General features: G+C 40.6%; 2 protein-coding genes across 4 annotated transcripts in view; both read left to right on the top strand.

The window, feature by feature from the left end:
- Positions 1-3658, top strand: part of LOC139367969 (cGMP-dependent protein kinase 1) — a 182253-nt gene extending 178595 nt beyond the window's left edge. For all 3 annotated transcript variants that reach the window (XM_071106398.1, XM_071106397.1, XM_071106396.1), the window contains exons 12-17: positions 705-794; positions 1031-1172; positions 1299-1462; positions 1619-1804; positions 1894-1960; positions 2070-3658. In XM_071106398.1, coding sequence (XP_070962499.1) covers positions 705-794; positions 1031-1172; positions 1299-1462; positions 1619-1804; positions 1894-1960; positions 2070-2168 — 748 coding nt within the window. In that variant the 3' untranslated portion in view covers positions 2169-3658. The remainder of the gene's footprint in view (positions 1-704; positions 795-1030; positions 1173-1298; positions 1463-1618; positions 1805-1893; positions 1961-2069) is intronic.
- A 2023-nt stretch (positions 3659-5681) lies between these two features.
- Positions 5682-8382, top strand: LOC139367450 (dickkopf-related protein 1-like). The gene is made up of 4 exons (XM_071105663.1): positions 5682-6075; positions 6298-6439; positions 6656-6787; positions 6896-8382. The coding sequence occupies exons 1-4, from the start codon at positions 5866-5868 to the stop codon at positions 7147-7149; spliced, it is 738 nt and encodes a 245-aa protein (XP_070961764.1). The 5' UTR covers positions 5682-5865; the 3' UTR covers positions 7150-8382.
- The last annotated feature ends 13509 nt before the right edge of the window (positions 8383-21891 follow it).

The following is a 21891-nucleotide window of genomic DNA, read 5'->3' as shown; positions in this document are numbered from 1 at the left end:
GAGGTTGCGCAATCTCAGCCAGGTATCTCTCCTGGTATCTTTACCCATAGACTGCTTCATTAACAGTGGTGGAAAAAGTACTAAATTGTTATACTTGAGTAAAAGTAAAGATACCTTAATAGAAAATTACTAAAGTAAAAGTGAAAGTCACCCTGTAAAATACTACTTGAGTAAAAGTATAAAAGTATTTGGTTTTAAATATACTTAATTGTCAAAAGTAAATGGAATTGTTAAAATGTGCTTAAGTATCGAAAGTAAAAGTATAAATAGTTTCAAATTCCTGATATTAAGCAAACCAGATGGCCCAATTTTAGATGTTTTTTTTGTTGGGCACACTCCAACCCTCAGACATAATTTACAAACAAAGAATTTGTGTTTAGTAAGTCCGCCAGATCAGAGGCAGTAGGGATGAGCAGGGATGTTCTCTTGATACGTGTGTGAATTGGACCATTTTCCTGTCCTGCTAAGCATTCAAAATGTAATGAGTACTTTTGAGTGTCAGGGAAAATGTATGTAATAAAAAGTACATATGAAGTAAAAGTTGCCAAAAATATAAATAGGAAAGTACAGATAACCCCCCAATACTTAAGAAGTACTTTAAAGTATGTTACTTAGTACTTTACACCATTGTTCATTATCCTCAAGAAAAGGATGTCATTTACAGTTTACACGTTTTTTTCTTTTACACATTCTTCATGTTTCAGGCTATATAGGACATTCAAAGATGCCAAGTATCTCTACATGTTGATGGAGGCTTGCCTTGGGGGAGAGCTCTGGACCATACTTAGGGACAGGTATGGAAAATAAAACTCAACCCACTCACTTTCAAATGACACCATGTCGCCTTGCTTTCCCCCTGGCCCCATCACTTTAATATGTATGAACACTGTTTTCATCATTGCAGAGGTTAATTTAATATGTATGAACACTGTTTTCATCATTGCAGAGGTTCATTTAATATGTATGAACACTGTTTTCATCATTGCAGAGGTTCATTTAATATGTATGAACACTGTTTTCATCATTGCAGAGGTTCATTTGAAGACTCCACCACACGGTTCTACACAGCCTGCGTGGTGGAGGCCTTCGCTTACCTGCATTCCAAAGGGATCATCTACAGAGATCTCAAACCAGAGAACCTCATCCTGGATCACAGAGGCTATGCCAAGCTGGTGAGTGGACAGAGTCCTGAAGACACCTCCACACCTGAAGTATAAGAATATGGCTCAAGACCCAAAGGACCTGCTGGAAAGGGTGTCCATTCAATTGATCTCATTGGCTCTTCTGTCTTTTCACAGGTGGACTTTGGCTTTGCCAAGAAGATTGGGTTTGGGAAGAAGACATGGACTTTCTGCGGGACCCCGGAGTACGTGGCACCTGAGATCATCCTGAACAAGGGGCATGACATCTCCGCAGACTACTGGTCGTTGGGGATCCTCATGTACGAACTCCTGACTGGAAGGTAAGGAGGACGATTGTGGATATGGCTGTCCATAGGTTATCTTATTGTATATCTTCTATAGAATAGGTGCCTGGGATCAGAAGGAATGCCTGCACTGTCTCCCATACCTGTGACCACCTATTTGTTTTTAAATGAATGCTCCTGTTTCTTTTTCAGCCCGCCATTTTCAGGGCCAGATCCAATGAAGACATATAATATTATCCTGAGAGGAATCGACATGATTGAATTTCCAAAGAAGATCACCAAAAATGCTGCCAATTTGATAAAGAAACTATGCAGGGACAATCCTTCGGAAAGACTTGGAAACTTGAAAAATGGAGTCAAAGATATCCAAAAGCACAAGTAAGTCAAGTAAGCTAATGGCCATGATTGCACTGCAGACCAAAAAAACAACAGCTAAGATAACAGTTTTTTTTCTATTTGAATCTCAGATGGTTTGAAGGCTTTAACTGGGAGGGGTTGAGGAAAGGAACCCTGACTCCTCCAATCATCCCTGATGTAAGTCAAAATATGCATAGTTTTAAAATAGCAGGCCAGTGTAGGCTTAATTTTCAATATTATAGCGTGACATGCCATTAATCCAGCCCCTCCTCCTCTTCTCCATCAGGTCTCGTCGTCAACTGACACAAGCAACTTTGACAGTTTCCCAGAGGACAACGATGACCCTCCTCCAGATGACATGTCTGGCTGGGACACAGATTTTTAAATCCTTGTGTAGTAGCCTCTCTGGCCACTCCCCCTTTCCTGGGGAAGCCCTTCAAGGGTTTGGCTGCAGAGCACAGATAGACAAGACAGACAGTTGATGATGCTGTGAACCGACAGTGACAGTGAAGGGGGCAGTCGTACCGCTCTGGGTCACCGAGATGCCTTCGCCGATGTTGCTCCACTCTAGCTGACAGAAGTCCCCTTCAGTCTCCCAACATCACCATCAACCATGGATCGCCTCATGGAGAGTTTTTTGTTGTTGTCACATATTTGTATATTTAGGTTTATGTTGTGGCTGTTAGCACTTACCAGTGTTTTCAGTGATTACTTGTGATACTGAGTCGAGTGGGACTGAGAGGGAGATTCCAGCTGTCTGTTGTAGCGTCTTCAGGACCACGATTCCAACAGGGGAGTTGACACTCTTCTAAACGCTTGTCATCAATAATCGAAATTTTATTTTTTACAAGTTCCTTTGTATCATATTACACTTACGATGACTGCACATAAAGATTATATATTGTGTATCATGCGTACTGTATTCCATTCGAAAACGCACACAAGCATACACACAATTGAACACGTGTAATTACACTGTTTATAGCAAAGTTGTTTGATTGATAAAACTATTTTGCCAAATTGAGTTGCAAGGACATATTTGACTTTCAGTGTATTACCATTTCGTTATTTATTATTAAGTAAAGGGATGATCGAGCCATCGAGTGGAGAAACAGCCAAGAACATTGTTTGCCACTAGAGGGCAAATTGGTACTGATACAAAAACAGGCTTACCAGAGGGACACAGGAGGTGATGTCAAACACTGGGAATTTTGGGCGATAGCAAGTGGACTTTGATACATGGCAAAATACAGTCAGTCTGTCATATAGAGATTATTCTACAATTAACATTATTCATTTCCCATCAACATGAACCTTTACAATATGATAATTTATAAATGAATGACAAGATGACTGCCATTCTACAGGCCCCAAATACATTATCATAATTTCAAATGTTTATACTGACTTTGAAAACACTATGAATATTATTTATCGTAGGACCAGAAGTAAATATTTCTGTACATAAATATGTAGTGCTGATATTTTTGTGACATGTATATGAGTAGGATATACTTATGAAAATCATTATTTAATTTGAATATTTGTGTTTGAATGTTTTGTCAAGTGAAATATCGTGACATATTTCCTCAAACTTGAATTATCTTTTCATGTTATCGCCATCATCCACTGAATGACTGTGAAGTCTGACTGTGAAGTCGCTCACCCCAGTACTGAGCATCATTACATGGCTTGTTGGCATTATTGAAAGTGCCTTAACTCGATGGCATCCAAAATATATCTTCAATATTTGTTTTAATGCTGCATGACAAGGTCAGACAACTTAAACTGTCGTCGTTATTTGGCTCGTTGCTTTTTTATAGTCCAGCTATTTGTATGCCTTTTTTCTTACAATAAAATGTTACTTTCAATCAATATGAATGGAGATGCTGCTTTTTTTGTTTGGTGAAGCTGTTCTCTGGCTACTCCCTGATCTTTACTGGTCTTTTGTACTGGGCCTGTAACTACAAGGCAGCGCATTTGAGCGAATTACATGATAAGTAAACTGTTATTACTTCGTCTGATGGTCACTCTTTCTCACCACGGGAGGGAGCTTTCTGAACACCTGACCCTCCGGGCGATAGATAGCCTTATTATCTTGCTAAACTAGGAAGTGAATTGTCTGCCGCTTTATTATTTCAATCCAACATAAACTGATTGTATGTTTATTTAACACTTTAGGGAGGGTCTATTGTAGGATGAATGGATTAGGCCGCAACCAGGCATTTCAAAACAGGATTACCTGGCATCCAACCAAATGAATTGGCTGAGTACAATGTCTGGTAAAACCCGCTAAAAGCCGAGCAAACGGACTGTTTGTAAAAACGCCATGGCTGCTGTAGTCTGATTAAGGCATGGGGGTTCAGGGCTGTTTGATCTGTCCTCATCAAAGGGGCCTTTACACAAGCTTCATTTTACACCACTGTAGGCTTTGGATGTACAATTAAAACAAAGCCTACAGACCAAAGAATTGGGATGAAGGCGGCCAATTCACGTTTAATGAAGTGTATAGCCTAACTAACCTCTGTCAACAACATCAAAGCCCTTTATTAGGAAGGCTTTCCCAAAGTATTTGGCAGAGGTGCACTTTGAAACTGTTAAATCGTATTTTGTTCCTGCATACTTCTCTCAAGGAGCTGGTTCAGTTATTTAGGCTATGGTTCAGATTTGGAAAATATTTTAATCACTTTAAAATATAACTGTTCTTTTTTTGTATTTTATTCAGAAATGATTCAATTCCCTATAGTCTTTTAAATATTTTATCCATTTTCCACTTTTTAAACTTCTCAAATTAGATGTTTTGGGTTTGTATTTCTATTTTATAGGCTAACCTTTTTTTATATACCCTTTTCTTAAACCACTATTCCTGATTTAAGACCCGACATGTTTTTCCAACCAGACAGACTGTCTTTCATAACCTGATATTAAGCAACAGTTAGAATTCTCTCTAGAATTATTACAATAATTATTGATTTAAACTTTTGATTGTCAAATAGCTGTCATAGACCTATTGGTTAGCAGGCCTATGCCTCTACTTTCTCAGTATTGTTGGAATTGGCACAACAGACTACATCAACACAAGAGGTGCTTTAGAGGTTAGGCTTTATCTTTATCTGAGGGGAAGGGAATACTTGTGTGTCTAATTGTTTTACAGGCTACAGATTAAGGTTCAGAGAGACCGATGTGAATTCTTTATCGCGGGGTGCTAATCATCAACTCATATTTTTTAAGCAGTTAGCCTGAATGGTAATTTATTCGGTAAACTTTTCACTCTGAGATTTGCATATATCCCTTTGATCCTCGCCGCCTTGTTTAATCAAGTGCATTTCAAAGTTCTCTCCTTACAATTACCGATCAAATGCTGTTCATAATGGGGAGAAAATGTCTTGAATAATCACCCAATGCGTCGTCTGTGGTCAACGAAAGCAACTATAGTTATACAGTTAGTACTGATTTATAAACAGTAGGCTAGGTTTACAACGAAAAACGATGTACCATACACCCCGTTAGTATTTTCACCCTATCGAAATATTTGACTAGAAGTACAAGTGGCACCTTTGTGGGATAAAATAGGCTGCACATTTCTCAATAAATGTTGATAAACTGCCAAAAATGATGAGTAAAATGTAGGCCTATCCTATTCCATCGTTCATACATTGTAGCTGCGTCTTGGTGATATGCCTATTTATATTATCTCGCTTCAAATGCTGGTAACGTGTCCAAGAAAAGAATGTGTCGGTGTCTGTTTGATGTCATCTCGCGAAGAGTCATTGATAATTGGACACAAACATTGCGAGACGTTTTGGATTAGGATTCCCGGCCAATGGGTGGGTAGCTTTACTTGCTGTGGGATGCGTCATGAGCTCGAACCCTTTGAAATGTCATCCACTCCTTTGTTACACATAGCTGGGGGCGGGAATGCAAACAACTCCACATGTATAAATCGCACATCAGGAATCATCGGATTACAGAGGTAGCCCTACTCCGCTTTACTAGTGCGCTCCTACCTGCCCTCGATCTATATAGGCTACTATTGCTTATTGAAATTGGAACCATTTCTCCCCAAAATAACCATTTCTACAATGACAATTATCCTGCCATTCGTTTTTTCCGCTGCCTTTTACATGATGGTCGGATACTTTCATTCTGCATGCGCTGGATCAGTGTTTCTCAACTCAAATGCCATCAAGAACATACCTGGAGTGGCGGGTCCGAGTCACCCCGTCAGCGCAAACCCTGACGAATTTACATTTGACAGCGGGACCCAAAACCTGGCAATTGATACCGTACAGGTAAGCTCAGCATCCCATAAATCATAAGACTGGGCAATTTTATATTGATCAAAGTAGCCTATCCATTGTGTTTAATTTGGAGGTTTTAAAATGGACCGTAGTTTCCCTCATAGTTACATTGAGCAGTTTACCATCAGCAATATACATAGCCTACTATTTAAATTGGCAAGTATTCTAAAAAGTTGAATTCATAAAATGAATCATCTGACTTTCTTCTTTCAGTCTTTGAGTTGCTCTGCCGATGAGGAGTGCGGTGACCATGGTTTCTGCTTGGAGTCCCGAGGTGCCTGTCTCCCATGCAAGAAGCGCAGGAAGCGCTGTATCCGGGACGCTGTGTGCTGCCCTGGCAACCAGTGCAGTAATGGTGATTTTCCCGACAAGTCCCAACACGTTCATGTTAAATGACACAATCTAATATGTTTAACGTGCATTTAGAATATGTTGTCTAATGCCATTCCCCACTGCTTTGATCTTTTGAAGAGAAGTGTAGTTGAATTTGAGTAATTCTACACACTTTTTTGAAGGAGCTAGTGTAATTTCAAGCACATCATCTCGTTTGATCTTCTTGTTTTCTTCCTAGGCCTGTGTTTGCCCAGCAATCCTGAGATCGTTCAGCACATCGGAATGCCAATCTTCAATACACACGAGGAGAACTCTACAGTGGAACTACACTCCAAGTTGCCCACACAAGATCTTTCACAAACCCCAAAAGGTATGTACCGAATCAGCTATGAAATGTACTATTGAAAATGGACTCAGGGCGATCGATGTCTTATTATAAACAAAGCCTACAATATACTCATGTAACTTATTTGTTCAGGTCTGGAAGGTGAGAACTGCCTGAGGTCTTCGGATTGCACAGAGGGACTTTGCTGTGCGCGCCATTTCTGGTCCAAGATCTGCAAGCCAGTGGTGCAAGAAGGTCAGGTCTGCACCAAACACCAAAGGAAAGGCACACACGGCTTGGAGATATTTCAACGGTGTGACTGTGGAGACGGTTTGTCCTGCAGAACACAGAGAGGGGAGCACAACAGCAAGGCATCTCGAAGTCTGCACACTTGCCAAAGACATTGAATCAACGAACTGTCAGCAGCAATCCACGGATTTCCGTAGCTTTTCGGAAATTCAAAAACTAAAGGACGGGTGTGATTTCCGACAAGCGAAGTGGAGAGGAAGGAGTTTTCTATTGGGACTGTTTTCGTGTGGTTTTTCAGATTTTGTTCTTCAAAAATGACAAGAGTAGTTGTGATTGTTTCTCTATGGAACTTGAGATAGGATTATTACAGTAAATTACTGTATTGTACATAACATATAGATAGATGATGGCACTTAATTATTTTTAGTCACAACTATTCGAAGAAGGTGCTCTATTTACATGTACCAACTCTGATTTATACGAGTTTATATAGATTCTGATATAAATGTCTATATTTTTTATTTGAAATAAAGAGTGTGACGATATTTAACCGTCTTACGAAATAATTTGCACATTACTGCATGTAATAATTCACTTGTTTAGAGAACTACCAAGGGAAAGGGGAAATTAATTGATGCCGTCAAAGGAGTGATATTGGCTGTTCAATTAGTCCGACCAATTCCAAACATTACCTATTTATTACAAGGTATACAACCATTATAACTATTGATGTACGCTGCTTCAGTTCTAAAACATCCTGACCGGATGCATCACCGCCTGGTATGGCAACTGCTCGGCATCTGACTGTAAGGCGCTACAGAGGGTAGTGCGAACGGCCCAGTACATCACTGGTGCCAAGCTTCCTGCCATCCAGGACCTATACAATAGGTGGTGTCAGAGAAAGACCATAAAATTGTCAGAGACTCCAGTCACCCAGGTTATAGACTGTTTTCTCTGCTACCGCACGACACCGATGCCGGAGCACCAAGTCTAGGACCAAAAGGCTCCTTAACAGCTTCTACCCCCAAGCCATAAGACTGCTGAACAACTAATCAAATTTACATTGACCCCCCCTCCCTTTTGTACACTGCTGCTACTCGCTGTTTGTTTGCTACCTATGCATAGTCACTTCACCCCCACCTACATGTACAGATTACCTCAACTAGCCTGTACCCCTGCACACTGACTCGGTACCGGTACCCCCTGTATATAGCCTTGTTATTGTTATTTTTATTGTGTTCATTTTTATTTTAGTCTACTTGGTAAATATTTTCTTCTTCTTGAACTGCACTGTTGGTTAAGGGCTTGTAAGTAAAGCATTTCACGGTAACGTCTACACTTGTTGTATTCAGCACATGTGACAAATAAAGTTTGATTTGATTTCAAAACTCCACTTATTATGGTAATATCCTATTAGGCTATAAGAATCACTGTGATTACTTCCCTCTATTGCAGCAATCCTAACCTGAAACATCTACTGCTGATTTAATGTGATGCACAGTGTAGGTAGGACCTTTCCCTCTGTTACTGCCGCCATCCATATGGCTGTTTTACGGTGACTTATAGGGGAGCTAGTGGCTCACCACACTCCCTCTGACCTGTTAATCCTGAGCAGAAGAACCATAGGGTCTAACTAAAATATCATCATTCAATTATGAAAAACCTTGTAAGTCCATTATGCCATACTTTTTTTTTTATATATATATCTTTTTTTAATTTATTGAAAACTCTCCTCAATGTACTCTGAGCATTTCATGACTCTAGGACCAGCTAAACATATTCAGCATAGCTTCTGAAGTTTCATAATTGTATGTTCGTTAATGGGGAAGAAAATTGTCTTTTTTTTCAATTTCCTGAAAAGTTCATATTTAGAGATCAGTTTTCATCAGACAGCGACGATATAGAGGCATGATGGTAACTCCCAGTTTACTCAGATAACAAAGTGAACTCCGATGTTGAACTCTGAACTTGCAGGGAGGTATGAATGCTGCGTGGCGATAGTGTCGTCATGCTTGTCCCAGATCGTGCTTAAGGGCTTGTAAGTAAAGCATTTCACAGTAAAGTCTACACTTGTTGTATTCGGCGCATGTGACAAATAAAGTTTGATTGGATTTGAGATCACTAGCGTACCGTGGGCACAATAACAACTTCAACTTCCTTTGCTTTCCCCCGGCTTAACGAGAAACTGAAGAGTTCGTCTTTACATCAAGCTGTCAAGCGAGACAAAGCAGTGGGAGTAGGCATTTCAAAGCACGGCATATACAGTTTTCAGTTGTCCTCTACCCATACATGTGCTTCCCCCAGCTTTCTTTTGGCAGCGGGGTGGACCCGAAACATATGTGGATGGAATCTCAGTACAATGGCGAGGAGGAAACCGTAAGCGACCAACTAGACATAGAGCTAATTATTTGAGGAAAAGAGTGGATATCTTTAAAACTCCAAAGCAAGGATCGTGCTTTTTTATCTACACCCTTCAAGGGAAAGGGTACTCTTTTAATTAAGTACAGGTTGCTGCCTGGTACTCATTCATTAATAATCAGCCAACATTCGGTGTAAAATAATGGATCCCCTCTTTGCTGTCCGATACTATAAAACAGCAATTCACCTCTACTGAACAGGGCAGTGTGAATGTTTTACAGAGTACCTCAAAGCCCCCTCATCTTTGAAGTTGTGAGTAGTTGTGTAACTAGAGACTTGCAAACAAACAGAGTTAGAAAAACTCAAACACATTCATGTGAAATGGGCATTGTGTTTGGTCAAGTATGTGCTAATAAACACACACGTTCAAACCTGGATGTAGAGGTCAAGACTATTTGTCCTATATACTGTGTACTGTGTGTTTTTTCTTCATTAAGGGCTCTGTTCAATCCGCATCGCGGAAGTTCAGCTATACAGCGGGTTTGAAAGGTAAAGGCAACATTCCCACTTTAGCGGAGACTGTGTTCACGGTGAACGCCCGCATGTGTCGGCTTAAACAGAAATTACCTTTACATTTCTATCGCGTGGAATCCGTCACACTTCAGCTTTCAGCTTTAAAGATTGAATAGAGCCCTACATTTTGGTGTCATTATTTTATTCATGTATTTAAGCAATTTGATTCTGCTAAAAATGTAAATGTAGGCTTTAAAATGAATTTGAGAAAAAGAAAAGAGAACCAATCAGAAGATCGTCATAATGTTAAATCACAAAGCTAATTTTGGATCTGTGATCGCACACACAGGCAACTGTAATACAGATCTTTAAACATCTACGAAACATAACGATAACCATCAGCAGAGTCCACCTGCTAACCTATAACCCTTCTTCCTGATGAAACCTTTGGTCTTCTTCTAATGTTTTTCATGTTGAACTGGATCCCACATCTCTTTAAGTGAGCCCCGCAGTCTATAATTACTCCAGTTGATTGCACCCAAAGCAGCTGTAAAATAGATATTAGGGTCAGAGTTTACTCTAATACTGTATATTCATATCTGAATGAGGATGTTGGTGGGCTGTTATTTTCTAAGAACTGTAAGTAAATATAAGTGGATGTAATATAACCGACTGCATGAATAGGGACGTCACCGTGGATCTCTTTCATTTAAACGATGAAGATAATAACTGGTGAGGCGAGGAAGGGAGATTGTTGCCCACAACCTGTGGATGCACTGCTATCTATGGCCCTCTGATGTCGGCATCAAAGGACTAACGATGCTGGTTTGATGGGAAAACAGGATACAGGTGATTAGTAATTAAACCTGCCCTTCCGCCTCCCCACTGCCCATTAGTGTGGGTGACAATAATTATGTTATCCTTCCTGTGAACACTACAGTGCAGATCTGGAGGCTATAACCTTATTGGACAAGGAGTGGCACAACAACTTCCTCTTGACTCTCCTTGATATGACCGAATCGGATCTACCAATAAATGTGCCCTGACATGTTTTAAGAAGATGCAAATTAACTGTGGTGACTTCCAGGAGTTGTCACTTCTACAAGTCTTTGGTTTTGCTCGAACAAGATTTTGGTTGTGTGACTTCACAACGTAAGCATCATGTAAGAAGTTGATAAGTATGATAAAAAAAGCATGATTTTGACACATACTGTACACTATTAGAAAAAATGGGGTCCAAAAGGGGGTTTCGGCTGTTCCCATAGGAAAAACATTTTTGGATCCAGGCAGAACCCTTTTTGGTTCCTTGTAGAATACTCTGCAGGAATGGTTTTACATGGAACCCAAAAGGGTTCTACCTGGAACCAAAGGGGTTCTACCTGGAACCAAAGGGGTTCTTCAAAGCGTACTCCTATGGGGACAGCCGAATAACCATGTTAGGTTTTAGATAGCACCTTTTTTTCTAAGAGTGTACAATAAGTTCATAACAATTTTAATTGTTTTGTTTTTTGGGGGGTCAGTGACACAGCAAAAGCTGTTTCTTAGCACTAAGATAGATGACCCAGTACTAACGGCTGTACTTTTTACTAGCAGCCTGACTGCCATGTTTGAATATTACAGACATGAAATTCCAACAGTAATGATGTCAGGCGTCACACATAGGAGCTCACAGAGAAGCGAACTTCTAAAGAGCAGGCGCTTGTCTGGTGGGTCAGTACACAAACAGAAAGGAACAGTCAAACACCTTTAACGTCACAGGTTTACCCAAAGACTTACAGGTCAGACTCTGACCGTCAGAGACATAAAGGATTTAGGTGAAAAATCTGTTTATGTGCCCTTGAGCAAGGCACTTAACCCTAATTGCTCCTGTAAATTGCTCTGGATAAGAACGTCTGCTTAATGACTAACATGTAAATGTACATCTTCAAGTAAAAGCTAGCTGAAGGCATTACCTTAAGCATCAGTATCTATTGCAATTTATATGGAGTAATGATTGTGTTCATTACCAAGACATTGCTCACAAGACGGTTTACCACATTGCCTGGGACCTGCAGATGTACCGTATACTGAACAAAAATATAAATGCAACATGCAACAATTTCATTTTTTTTTACTGAGTTACAGTTCATATAAGGAAATGTATCAATTGAAATAAATTCATTAGGCATTAATCTATGGATTTCACATGACTGTATAGGGGCGCAGCCATGGGAAAGCCTGGGAGGGCATAGGCCAACCCACTGGAGAGCCAGGCCCAGCCAATTGGAATGAGTTTTTCTCCACAAAAGGGCTTTAATTACAGACAGAAATAATCCTCGGTTTCATCAGCTGTCCAGGTGGCTGGTCTCAGACGATCCTGCAGGTGAAGAAGCCAGATGTGGAGGTCCTGGGCTGGTGTGGTTACACGTGGTCTGCTGTTGTGAGGCCAGTTACTGCCATGTTGTCTAAAACGACGTTGGAGGCGGCTTATGGTAGAGATATGAACATTCCATTCTCTGGCAACAGCTATGGTGGACATTCCTGCAGTCAGCATGCCAATTGCATGCTCCCTCAAAACTTCCGACATTTGTGGCATTACACTGCACAATGTGCACCTGTGTAATGATCATGCTGTTTAATCAGCTTCTTGATATGCCACACATGTCAGGTGGATGGATTATCTTGACACGGTAGAAATGTTCACTAACAGGGGTGCAAACACATTTGTGCACAACATTTGAGAGAAATAAGCTTTTTGTGCATGTGGAGACATTCTGGGATCTTTTATTTCAGCTCCTGAAACATGGGGCGAGCACTTTTCATGTTGCGTTTATATTTTTGTTTGGTATATTATAGACAGACTATATTCACATTTACCTCTGTATTATCCAACCAAAGGTCTTTATCTCTGCCAAAAGCATAACATTTTGCATCATTGTTGGACTTCTGCTTCTCTGCCAGACAGACATTGATATAGCCAACCACAAATATGCGATGGATTTGTCATCTGGCTCTATGAAGCTGGCCACATCCTTAATGACAAGGATACTCAGTATGCTGTCTGTATCAATACACTCTGTCCGCTTCTACTCCCTCCTTCCAATCCTTTCCAATGTATTCCAATAGAGCTTCAGGCTCTATTCAATCTGGATTCCTGAAGAGTTACAGACTCTGCAATAGAAATGTAAAGGGAATTTCTGATGGAACATTATGCAGCGTTTACCGTGAATGCGGTCTCCGCTAACACGTGAAAATTGCCTATACATTTCTCAATCACGCTGTAACTCTGAACTTCCCACCATGCGGCTTGAATAAAGCCCTTCATCCAAAAGGTTTTCCTGCAGGATGATGTCTCCAGGCTACATCTGCATCAGGCAGGTGGAATCTCTCTGTGCCGAGGAAATGACTGTCATAAGGTTACGAGGCAGCCCTGGTGTTCCAACACACAAAAAAGAATAAGGTGGACATGAAAAGGCAATAGCTGTCCTGCTGAATACCCTATAGTAACATACTGGAGAGAGAGATCTGGTAGAGAGAGAGAGAGAAAGAAAGACAGAGAGACAGAGAGAGACAGAGACAGAGAGAGAGAGAGAGAGAGAGACAGAGAGAGACAGAGAGAGACAGAGAGAGACAGAGAGAGACAGAGACAGAGAGAGAGAGAGAGAGACAGAGAGAGACAGAGAAGGAGAGAGAGAGATAGAAAGAGAGAGATAGTTAGAAAGAGAGACAGAGAGAAAGAGAGAGAGAGAGAGAGATAGAAAGAGAGAGATAGTTAGAAAGAGAGACAGAGAGAAAGAGAGAGAGAGAGAGAAAGAAAGAAAGAGAGAGAGAGAGCGAGAGAGAGAGATAGAAAGAGAGAGAGAGCGAGAGAGAGAGGAAAGTGATGAGGGAATACGTGACTGGCCCCCTGTCGTAAATGCAGCCTCTGAGTTACAGTAAAGTGGTCTGGGGAAAGGGAAAACAAGGTCAGCCTGCTGCACAGGACTGTAACCAGCTGTGTGTGTGTGCTTGTGTGTGCGTGTGTCTGTGTGCTGGGGTAGAAACCACAGCTAACCTAACCTAAACTACAGCCTCGTAACCCAGAGAAGGTAAATAGATGCTTTGATTCAGACTCTTCACACTAAAACGCGACACTGTGTTTTGCTGGCTTGAAAGCGAGGATGATTCACACAAACACAGGATTGTGATACTGTATCTTCCAAAATATTATCCTAGCATTAACTACAGGTTTACTTCTGCCAGTCAGTCACAGAGATAGTCCGTTGATATGGTGAATCTCTGCTTGTCTCAGACACATGTTGATTTAACATGACAGCAGGACTTCATGTGACGCTTGTGTCACTGAAACAGATTATATTAAATAAATTAAAGAATGGAAAGTACTTTCGCTATAATGATTTAATGTCTGGTGGAAATTCATATGTGCAGACATATCCTGTCAATTTCAACTAGCGGTAGTCTGCTATCCAAGCAAACACACAACCACCTTAAAGTTGTGTCCAGATGAAGCCCTCAGGTAAAAGTTGTGGCAAATTAGAGATTCAACAAATTGCAGTGTCTCAATCTAATGTGGTTTACAAACATGGTTTGGTGTAGCCTCAAGTCAACTACTAGAAATGTGATCTCAACTTTACCTACAATGGCAAATATTAATGCAACCTAGAGTCTAAACAAACCATATTTTTATATATAGCATTATTTGTTTGACTGAGTAAAAAGTTAGAAAAAGAGTCCACGGTCCTCTTCGACTGCCAACCTTTTTCAACAACATCAACAAGACTCCAACATAATTTGCATATTCCTCATGTCCAGAAACAACAAGAATATGTCCGCAGGCTTTTTTACAAGCCCCATAAAAAAATATGATTTATAATGTAACAAACTGCCAAAGTCGGTGTCGCCAAAGGGTTTTGACACATTTTGTAAATTATTTTATACAAAACAGGTCATTATGAAGCCTAACAACTTGCATACCTCCAACTACTTTAGCCCTACCTCTGTATGCTTGCTGGTTGCAAAGAACCACACAACCTGGCATAATCGTACACTAAATTTCACCAATCACGTTTCCCAAACTCTGTTTTGTTTTTTGCCCCAACACTACACATCTGATTCAAATGATCAAAGCTTTATGATTGGTTGATTATTTGAATCAGCAGGGTTGTACTCGGGGAAAAAATCTAAATGAGGACCAAGTTTGGGAAACACTGATTAGGCTAGCATTAGATTTCATTAATTTCTGTTATAGGCCTATTTCAAAGACTATAAATGAGTGTTCCAGACAGGCTATGCTTCAGACTGGGCCTTCTGGACACCCCGACATACCAGCCTTTCTAGATAGATTCTTTCAGTTGCTGAGCACACACTAAAAAACAACACAACGTTATGTCTAGCTTTAATGCCAGACAAAATGAAACAAGATAAATAAATCCCCTTGGGCTGCATTTCAGATTGGCCCAGATTTTCTTTGGGAAGAAATTTTGGTCTCATTTCTCTTTGAAAAGTCTTTAATTCTTGAAACTCTGTCAAGAGCATTTTGTTTTGCATTCCACATTAATCACATGTATACAACATGTATCACTTAAATCGCTCTGCTGACTCACACTAACAAACAAAATATGAGTGAAATATGATTCACTGTGTATTTGACACTGAAAAAGTGAATGTATCTTAATCAAGACAATTTTAAGGGCCCTTTCCAAGTGACCACACTGCACATCTTTGGAGTATATTAATCTGATGCTTCTTAGAAAGTGGAAAGAAACACAAATTCAGCAATTTCTCTCCGTAAGACTCTCACATTAATTCAGCCAATGTGTAATGGGCCATACATTTCTCACTTCAAGTCATAAATTCATTTCAAGCTAATTGAATAATTTGTTAGCATGTCTTTGAGTGAAGATGGTCAATTCTGTCAACATTGCATTGCAAGAGGCCCGCTGACAGTATTTCTCTTGGTTTGAACCCATGAAGGTCAAAGGGAGTTGAAGTGAGATAACATCGCATACTGTAGCCCTATGTCTCAAAATAGTTCTGGAGGTTAAGCAAATACTTTGGTACAAAAGCCCTTTCTCTATCTCCTGCCCCGAGAATGAAAGGGACAATGCCATTCCTCCGGATCACTCAATCATCTGATGTTCAATATTAAGGCCAATTATGTCACATCTATTTCTCCTCATGGCTCTATGGAGGGAAGCCGCCAAAGCGACCGAAGCCTATTTACTGTGTGTTTTCAATTGTCTCCATTGTGCCTTGTACAGTTTAAAGGGCTTAATAGGATTGGGGCCGCTGACCTTTGATACCACCTCTTCCACCGTGAAATACATAATGCCCCCATTTGTTTTACACAAAAGACTGACTTACACTAGACAAAGAGAGGGCTACAAGCAATCTCATTTGCTTAAGTGATCACATTCACAAGAAAAGAGGGGAAATCTTTGATCTCACAGAGGTGTAAATGTGTTGGGTTTTCTGTTGTCAGTGGCTGTTGTCCGGTGGTGTGAGCAGTTGGGGAATACAACGTTGGATCTAATAGAGGCACAGTACTTCCACATGACTATCTCTGTGTCGGCTCATTTGCACAAGGTGTTTAAAACGGGGAATACAATATGTGTCAATGGGTAGAACTAAAGCAGATGCTCTGAGATGATCTTCGTCTGCCAACAGGAACAGTAGGTAGCCTTTAAAGTTTGATGACACACTTCAAAAAGGAGGGCCTTCCCAGGTCCGCCACTATCTGAAGACAAACAACATTTAGCACTTTGGTGTCTAGTGACAAAGACGAACAAGATGGGGAACGGAAGAAAGGACTGGAAGAGCTGAGAGAAAAGCTCTATACTTCCTACGCCCAGCTCAGTTCAGCCATTTCTTTACCCTTTTGACAAATACAAATGTTTTTTCTTTACAATCACTGTCTCTCAAAATATGAATGAACTAAAAAAAATGGGGGTTCCTTCTCATCTGTGCTTGAAACAAATACCATAAATAAAGCAAAGAGGGAGGGGTTGGTGCACATTACAAGACTTCAAAGAGTGTCTCTGCCCCAACAGCTAAGGTAGTGTGGTTATGTTCAAGGTGCCTATTCATGTGAAAAGACTTGGGGCAAAATCATTCACCGTTACCTGAGGATACTTACCCGTTTCCTCTAAAAGAGAAAACAAATCTCTGAGAACTTGAAACTGCCAAAAAGGATATGTTTTGAAGTGACCCTTTCACCCAAAGGCAATATCAATTAACCCCCAGTTTTACAGTCTGGTAAGCTGTGAGAAAATACTCACTTTCACACAGCAGCTCTAATGATAAGATACTATTAACACAGAAAGCACAGGGCCTGCTGTAAAAACAGTCACAACCTCAAGGTTTAGCATTTGAATTACATCAGAAATCTAAATAGTCCAATGTTTTCATCAATGATTGCCTCTAATTCTCTGTCAAACTAGAAAAAGAATACTACAGATGTGAATAAGAAAACCGTTATAGATCCAAATGTTTTAGTAGACACACTTATCCAGAGAAACTATGGTTAAGTGCCTTGCTCAACGGCACATCGATGTATTTTTCACCTAATCGACTCAGGGATTCAAATCAGGAACCTTTTGGTTACTGTCCCAATGCTTGTGACCACTAGGCTACCTGCCGCCCAGAAGTAAAATGAGGTTTCATTGCCTCCATTAATTAAGTTGAAAGATCTTTCCTTTCACAGTGTCCTCACCAACACGTTGATTGTTCCGCCTTGTAACGTTTTGATCCTCCCTTTTCATCAGATACAGATGTAGGATCTTAATTTGAGCCAGTTTGCTACAGCAGGAAAATAATCCTGCAGGAACAGGAAATGTGAATTATTATGTGATTATATTTAATGGACATTTTGGGAGGGGTTGATACATTTTTTTTGTAAGAGAAAATGAAATGAAATTACAAACTCCAGAAGCATTTTGAAACCTCAAATATACTACAAGTTCTGAACACCCACACAAGTAGAAATCCACTGTTTTTTTGTTGTTGAAAGACTATGGCCAGAGCTTACCCATGATGTTACCCAATGATTTAAGGCTTGAAGTAAGAAATCCTGCCAGCAGCACACCAAAGGTTGCACCGTGTCCATTACAAAGTAGAGAAACGCATATCAGCTATCTTTCAATAGTTATCCATATTACCCAAGTTACACATTATTCTTGCTAACTATTTCTATGACAGATTTGCGGCCGCAATTTATGGAAAATGCCAAAACTTTGGATATAGCAATAGATGGCAAAGATATGTGGTTTCCATCTGTGGCGAAGTTTTCCCTAAATCAATGTTTATGATAAATCCAGCTCCAGAACCAGCCATAGAGCCAGCTGGCTAATCTTTTAAATACGGTGTAGTTAAAGAAAAACTGCAACAACAGATAACCTTATCTAGTTAGCTAATGTTATCAAGATAGCTAGCTAGCTACACTGACAGCAGTGCCCTATTTGTTCATATTAATAATCTCTACGTGGAAATTCCCACACCCAATATGTATAAGTAGCCTTCGCCATTCTTCATAGGTGGAACCTAAACGTGCATTTCATCTCTAGGAAATTAAATTGAAACAGTGGAGACAACTTCTTCTGGGGGAGTCCCCTCTCTCACTCTCTCTCTCTCTCTCTGATATTTTTGTAATATAAGCCTATTTTTCTTTATCAACTGCAAAATAACAATGATTTCGAATTCTGGACAAAGTTCCAAATATATAAATGATTTTTTTTAGGTTGACCAGAGACTACTGGATTACTGTAAAATGGATTACAGTAGCTGTACTGTAAACTTACAGTAACTTACTGGTCAATTACTGCCAGTAAGATTTACAGGAGATGTTTAGTCGTGAAAATGCATTGTTTGCCAACGTTTCCAAACACCCATCAGCTTGGGTATTCTACCGTGTTCTCCTTGGAAAGTTAATGATCATCTTTGGCCCTATGTGGCTGTTGCCTTCATCAGAAAAGGTTCAGCAAATCCCTCTTTGACATCAAACTAGCTGCAGGGTGCAGGCCAAGAGGGTGCTGCTGATTCAACACGGTCGTTCTGTGGGCTGTGAAAACACTCTCAGCTGCAGCTTCACATCTCCTTGGGATATCTGCCTGACACCAAGGCCATAATTAAGACACATCGACCCACACACACACTTATCCTGAAAACATATTACTCTGCAGTGTTTCTCTCTCTCTCTCTCTCTCTCTCTCTCTCTCTCTCTCTCTCTCTCTCTCTCTCTCTCTCTCTCTCTCTCTCTCTCTCTCTCTCTCTCTCTCTCTCTCTCTCTCTCTCTCTCTCTCTCTCTCAATTCAAGGGGCTTTATTGGCATGGGAAACATATGTTTACATTACTAGAGCAAAGGGCTCCCAGCAGTCTAAGGCACTGCATCTTAGTGCAAGAGGTGACACTACAGTCCCTGGTTCAAATCCAGGCTGAATCACATCTGGCTATGTTTGGGAGCCCTATAGGACGGTGCACAATTGGCCCAGGGTAGGCTGTTATTGCAAATAAGAATTTGTTCTTAACTGACTTGCCTAGTTAAATAAAATGTAAAAAATGAACAGGAAACATTACACTCACAACAGTTCCAAAATAATGAAGACATTTAAAATGTCTCTCTTTTGTAATATAGACACTTTTACTGTATCAACTGTAAAATAACAATGACTTCAAATTCTGGCCAAAGTTCCAAATATATAAATGATTTTCTAGGAAAAAAACAGGACAACTTGACCAGAGACTACTGTGTATTTGATAAGTGACTGATTCTGGTGCGATCTGCCTGATCGTGTATTGATTAAATCTCAGAGATTAAAGAAGTGGCTTTCATTCTCACGGTAATTTGGCTGTTTCAACTCTTCATATGGAAACACTTGTCAGACAGACGTGAACTTGTCAGTATTACGAAGAAGTAACCTCGGTCACAAATGCAGTCAGAGGCTCTAATATGCAATAATATTCCATATAGCAGACACTTCTATCCGTGGGTGGTCCCGGGAATCAAACCCACTATCGTGACCTTGTAAGCACCGACAAATGCTCTACCAACTGAGCTACATTTGACCACTATATGGTGGAGCTGGATATAAAGACAGAAGCCTTGTGTAAATAATCAAATAACCATGTATCCTGGAGCTGACTGTCTTAATTCATTGAAGTTGCATAAAGATGACACCTTAATAGGGATAAATAGTGACATTACTACCGCAGACACACAACTGCCGAGTAAGATGTATGTTCTTCCTGCCTATAAAAACCGGACAAACTGTGCCTGTGGTCTCCTCATACAAGACTCATTACATTGCAAAGGCAATATAGAAATACAACTCTGAAGGAGTCATGAGCCGCAACCCTTACTGTCACTGATGATATACGCCAAAAAAAGCCTAACTGCTGTGACGCTAAGTGACAGTCTTTTTTTCTTTGCGCAATTACAAATATGCTCTCCTGCCAATACCTTGGTTTCAGCTCCGCTTGTGGGAGCTTAGCCTTAGACGTGTGGTTTGCCACAGCTCAGAAAGTTCACCAAAAGCATGAGAGCGATTTTGTTGAAAACCACGCATAGCACACAACCATACGTTATTTATTTTGATAGGGCACACATACACATATTTTCACAGAGAGGGCAGAAACCAAATAATGTGTTCAGTAAAAGAATGTGTGGAAGAATGTTTTGTGTGTTGTTTTGTCCCCCCAGCCTCTATGGTAAGAGGTGCAGCGCTAGACCGTGTCAATGACAACCCTTGGAAAGTAGAGTAGACCCTACTGATTAACTTGACAGGAATGGCTAGCCGCGCTGTGCGGTGTTGACATGTTGAGTGGAGCCTGCGTGCAGGTGAAGGTAGCCCTCTTAAAAACACAGAGCATTTACCTATCAGGTAAAAACAACCGCCTTTGGAGTCTGAGACGGCTCCTAATCGCCATCCATGGCCCCATTCAAACAAACATGTTTACTAAGAGGTTTCTTACTTACAGAGGGATGAAGACAAGAAACACCAGAAATGTCCATTGTGAACAACAGTGCAGAGCCAAGTTAGTAATTGGGCCATTTCTTTTACACAGACATTTCTACAGTCCAAAGACAGACAATTACAAATACCAAAGCTATCTACAGCAATTATTCTGAGTTGAAGACCTCAAACATCAGCATTTTGTTTGCTATTTTATCCAGAGAGAGCGATAAGTGTGGGACATCGTTCGCCAACTGATATACTGACTACTGTTAGCATTCCGGGATTCAGATGGTTAAAAGATGTACCACTTTGCTAAGTATTCTCTACCATCCTGTATAGCACAGTGACTAAACCAATGCCTGGAGTGGAGCGCCTTTCTATACAATACCTTCTGAGCCGTACCTGTTTCCATGGCTGACTGACAATGTAATTCCAGGCACATCAGTAGTCCAGGCTCCAGCAATGAGCCACTTGGCTTAAAAGGGATTCACATTATAGAAGCAAAAAAGCTTTGAAGTCACCTAAAGTTAAACACATGACATAAACACCTTGAGTTTTTTTTCACCACGTCTTCACACTTGGATTGCAATGGGTCATTATAAACGTGATTGATGAAGAGGTTTCTCAAACAAATCACCTCAACTTTCCATGCACGGCGTGCCAAGGAAACTCTAGACACATTCCCTCTGGTTTGAGCCATCCCCCATCATCACTTCATCATCTGTCCAGTATACAAGCCTCTGGGTAATAAAAGAATAGTGCTTAAGTGGCAATAAGAGGGCCATAGAGAGGTTTCAGAGACTCTTGGGAGGACTAGAAGAGGGGAGGATCACACCAGCCACAGGGAGAACACACCATCCACAGACCACAAAGCCACCCAACCAATGATATTTGCACACTTACTCAGCAGCTTGTGGTCACTATGGCATCTACTGGCAGTCTGTCAGTGTTTGTATGTTTGTGTGTGTGTGTGTGTGTGTGTGTGTGTGTGTGTGTGTGTGTGTGTGTGTGTGTGTGTGTGTGTGTGTGTGTTTTACCGTACCTGTTTAAATAAAGGTGGATTGATTTGAATTGGCGCAGTGTCCTCAGCAGCAGAGATGA

Source organism: Oncorhynchus clarkii, chromosome 16 (assembly GCF_045791955.1).
Source record: "Oncorhynchus clarkii lewisi isolate Uvic-CL-2024 chromosome 16, UVic_Ocla_1.0, whole genome shotgun sequence".
Lineage (NCBI taxonomy): Eukaryota > Metazoa > Chordata > Actinopteri > Salmoniformes > Salmonidae > Oncorhynchus > Oncorhynchus clarkii.
This window is presented reverse-complemented; position numbering and strand designations above follow the sequence as displayed.